General features: G+C 45.7%; 1 protein-coding gene across 1 annotated transcript; it reads right to left on the minus strand.

Moving 5' to 3' along the window:
- Window positions 1-922: 922 nt before the first annotated feature.
- Window positions 923-1943, minus strand: LOC147972606 (uncharacterized). Its single transcript, XM_087524405.1, has one exon. It carries the CDS (start codon window positions 1352-1354, stop codon window positions 923-925), a length of 432 nt encoding a protein of 143 aa, XP_087380531.1. The 5' UTR covers window positions 1355-1943.
- Window positions 1944-4048: the final 2105 nt, after the last annotated feature.

Raw genomic sequence — 4048 nt, forward strand, 5'->3', positions numbered from 1 at the left:
CTCCACGAGAGCTTGAAAGTTATGAAACACTTGGAACACGTCGGATCGTTTCTTTAGGAGATAGATCCAGGTATACTTGCTATAATCGTCGACAAAGCTCACATAGTAAGTGTGCCTACCAACAGAAGTGGGTGCTGGACCCCAAACATCAGAAAAAATAAGTTGCAAGGGCTTGGTTGACACACTAGTGGAAACGGGATATGGCAATTGATGGCTTTTTGCCTTCTAACATGAATCACAAATAGTTTATGAGTTTCTCTCACCAACAACTGGGAGTTTATTTCTACTAAGAATTTGATGAACAGTAGAAAAAGATGGGTGACCTAAGCGACTGTGCCACCTTTCAGCAGAGAGCTTGATGGCACCATAGACTTGTTTATTGAACTGGCAATACTTGGGAAGCAATGCATCAAGCCCTTGCACACAGACGCCCCTATGAAGAACCCTCTTCGTGACCTGATCCTTGATCAAAAAGAAGAACGGGTGAAATTCTAGAAAAACATTATTGTCAAGGGCAATGCGATGAACAGATAACATGGTTTTGGATGCATTAGGGACATGCAAGATTTCATTGATCTCAAGGTTTTTATGTGGGGTTTTGATAACAGCTTGACCAATATGACTAATCTCCATACCTGCACCATTTGCTGCGGTGTAGAATTGATCTTGGCCACGATATTGCTCGTGCATTATCAGCTTCTCCAGTTCGCCAGTGATGTGATTGGTGGCACCTGTGTCCATGTACCAGTTGGTATCGACACCATATGACGTGTTGGCTGCAGCTGCAATTTTTTTCTTTTGGGCACCATCCTTGGCATAACGCCAATTACAATCCTTAGCTATGTGATTTGTTTTCTTGCAAATTTGACATTTACCCTCGTAGTCCTCATAGCCTTGGAAGTTGCGCCCCCTGTTGTTGTTGCTAGGGGGGGGGGGGGCGAGTGTTGTTGTTGCCGTTTGGGGGGCTCCGGTGATGGTAGCCGCCACCACCACCATGATAGCCCCAGCCGCCGCCTTGGTTGTTGTTCTGGTGGTAGCCGCCACCACTGTTGTAGCCGCCACCACCATTGTAGCCACCGCCTCCATTGTCGTGGCTGGTGCCACCGTAGCCCCCGTCGCCACTGTAGCCACCGCCGCCACGGGAGCCATCGCTGTTGCCCTTCTGGTTGCGGTAGTTGCCCTTGTTGCCTCGGCCGTGAGAAGCAATGTTTGCCGACGACTTGAAGGCGCCGCCGCCGTTGCCGTGGAACATCTCGACCCGCTGGTCGAAGTTCGCCACCATGGAGAAGAGGATGTCGACGGTGATTGGCTCGGTGCGGACGTCCAGCGTAGAGACAATCGGCTGATATTCCATGTCGAGGCCCGCAATGATGAAGGAGATGAGCTATGGCTCTCCGATGGGTTTGCCCGCCACCGCGAGTTCATCAGAGAGCGAGCGCATGTGGCCGAAGTACGCTGAGGCGGATTGAGACCCCTTCTGTGCGTTGGTGAGAGCGGCTCGGATGTTGTTGGCGCGAGAGAGGGAGACAGCAGAGAACATGTTCCCTAGGGCGCTCCAAATCGCATGTGATCGCTCAAGCGACGCGAACTGGACGAGAACCTCTTTGGAAAGATTCCTGAGAAGATATGCTACGATCTGTTGGTCCTGGATTAACCAGGGGGCATAGTCAGGGTTCACAACAACCTGGTCCTTGCCATCGGTGGTCTTGGTGGTGATTGTTTTGGAAGGTTCTTGGATGGTTTGATCGAGGTAACCGTATAGGCCGGCGCCCATGATCTGTGATCTGGCTTGGGCGCGCCATAGGATATAGTTGGTGCGGGTAAGAGGTTCAGATTTATTGTTGTTGAGGCCAGAGGAGATGGCAGAGGTGGAAGACAGACATGGTGGGTGAAGGTTGATGGCGCTAGATGTGATGGAAGGGACTAGCTCTGTATACCATGTAGAAACCTATGGGTAAGCGTCTCAATCTCCATACATGGAGACCCGCGGTTTATATATTGATTGAGGGGATCGGTACAGGAGATGGCAGCGTCGAGGCTAACCATCAATAGATATTACAGGAGGGATTTAGGAGATAAGAGAGATAAACACAAACAGAATAAATCTGGTAACTTCCAAGCCGTGAGCCTCAAGGCGTGATACAAAGGGACACGCCAAACCTGTACATATATATGTTTAACACTCATAATAGGTTCTTATCAGTGTTTGAGGGAAAAACACAAACGCCAAATTCCATCATGCGGATCCTCCATGTTTTGCACAAGATGTTCATAGAAGACGCCCAAAAGGAAGATATTTTTTATCGAGAAAGGGAAATATCAACCACCTGTATGGAGTGGCACACTGAGAACCATTAACAAAGGATCTCTTCCAAGCTGGTTAATTTGTGAATAGACCTGCAGTGGAAGCCAAACCTGGGCTAACTTCAATCTCGAAGGGGTGAAACTGCATATTACCTATGGCCTTGACAATCACTCTCTAGATGGACTTCCAATTTTCTTCAATTTTTGTTGTTGAAAAACCTTTGGCATAGAAATATTCTGGGATTCCTCCAATGCAGATCAAATGGCCGATGTTCTGTCTCCGTTGGATGTGCCTAGCGTCGTCTCCATGTCTTTTTAAAAATTCTTATTAGATATGTTTCTCTGTTCACCTTTTTGGCTAGAATGGTGCTCTGTCCTTCCGTGCGAAGTATGAATTATTATGCATCATCTCCCATGGTTATCAATTGTGTACCATTTCGCATAGTTGTTCTGATTTGTCCAGCATCTGAATCTTTAATCAGTTTATGGATACGATTCTGCATTGTCTTACTCTCGTTCTGTATCCGATTCCCTCTTGCGATCTGCAGTGCTTTTTACCCTTTTTGTCTGGCAGCAATTGTTGGAAGCGTCAATAAAACTCAGTGTTCTTGTCACCTTCTGTCAGTAGTTGCTCTTGGTTCTGTTCATGTTAGTATACATTGAGAACGACCTTGTATTTTATCAGTACTTGGGATCTTAGATCTCAACATTGCTCAAAACTGTTGAAAGGAAATGGCATAGGGCTAATAGTTATCATGCTTTGCGTTAATTTTTCTGATGTTTTCATCTTTTTACCTGTGGATTGGTCGGCGTTCTGCGGTGTCATGCAGAACTTTCTGAATTTTCGGAGCGGCACTCTCAAGTTTCTAGCAGTAACCGTGCCTCTTGTCATATTATGGATAAGATCGCCATCTTGATCGTTTTTGGTAAGTCATCAACTGTTGGGGCCTGTCGTCTCTTTGCAGCAGTGGATATTGGTTCACAAATACATCGCCATTTTGTATAAAGAAGGTCACGGGAGTTGTTTCTTTTAGGAAAGTTTGTCTGAATGTTCCAGTTCTGAAGCATCTCTGGACAGCTGGTGCTTGGATTGGATGCAAAAATATCTCTGTCTCTCCGGCACCTTGATGCTTTAATTTGAGTTCATAAAATTTAGTTCCACTATCCCCCTCGAGTGCCTGTATCTCTGTTCCTCACGACTCAACGTGGTTTGACGTATAGCATTGTGATGGCTTCACACATGCACCGGCCACTGCAACAAAAAACTAAATAATCTAGAATCTAAAAAGTGCCACGTTTAATAAAACAACAAAGTAAGGAAGAATACATATTGGAAGGAGAATTATTAAATCCTAGGCTTCGTTCTCATAATTATTGAGAACTACTGGAATCTTTTCTGTAAAATCCATTTTCAACATAACCTAGTTTCTGTACCTAGGTCCTCTAATTGAAGCAAATAACAAACCAAGCTGAAGGCAGGAAGAATGCGCATCTTTCCACAAGTAGTATGTCATCCTACACCTAGTGTTGGACCCATCTTTGAGGTTTGAGCGGGGCATCTTGGCTCATCTCTTTGGCAGCAAACGTTGGAGACTATGATGTTGCCGCCATGTTAGGAATATGCAGTATCCTGGATGGTCACTGCTACTGCTCATCAGGTAGATATTTGATGTTGCCTCATATTCCGAATTGTACTTTACCCTCTATTCCAGCCAACCGATTCCAAATTATTGTTGACCATCGT

Source organism: Triticum urartu, chromosome 5A, assembly GCF_056163025.1.
Source record: "Triticum urartu cultivar PI428250 chromosome 5A, HENAU_Tu73, whole genome shotgun sequence".
In the NCBI taxonomy this organism is placed as follows: Eukaryota; Viridiplantae; Streptophyta; class Magnoliopsida; order Poales; family Poaceae; genus Triticum; species Triticum urartu.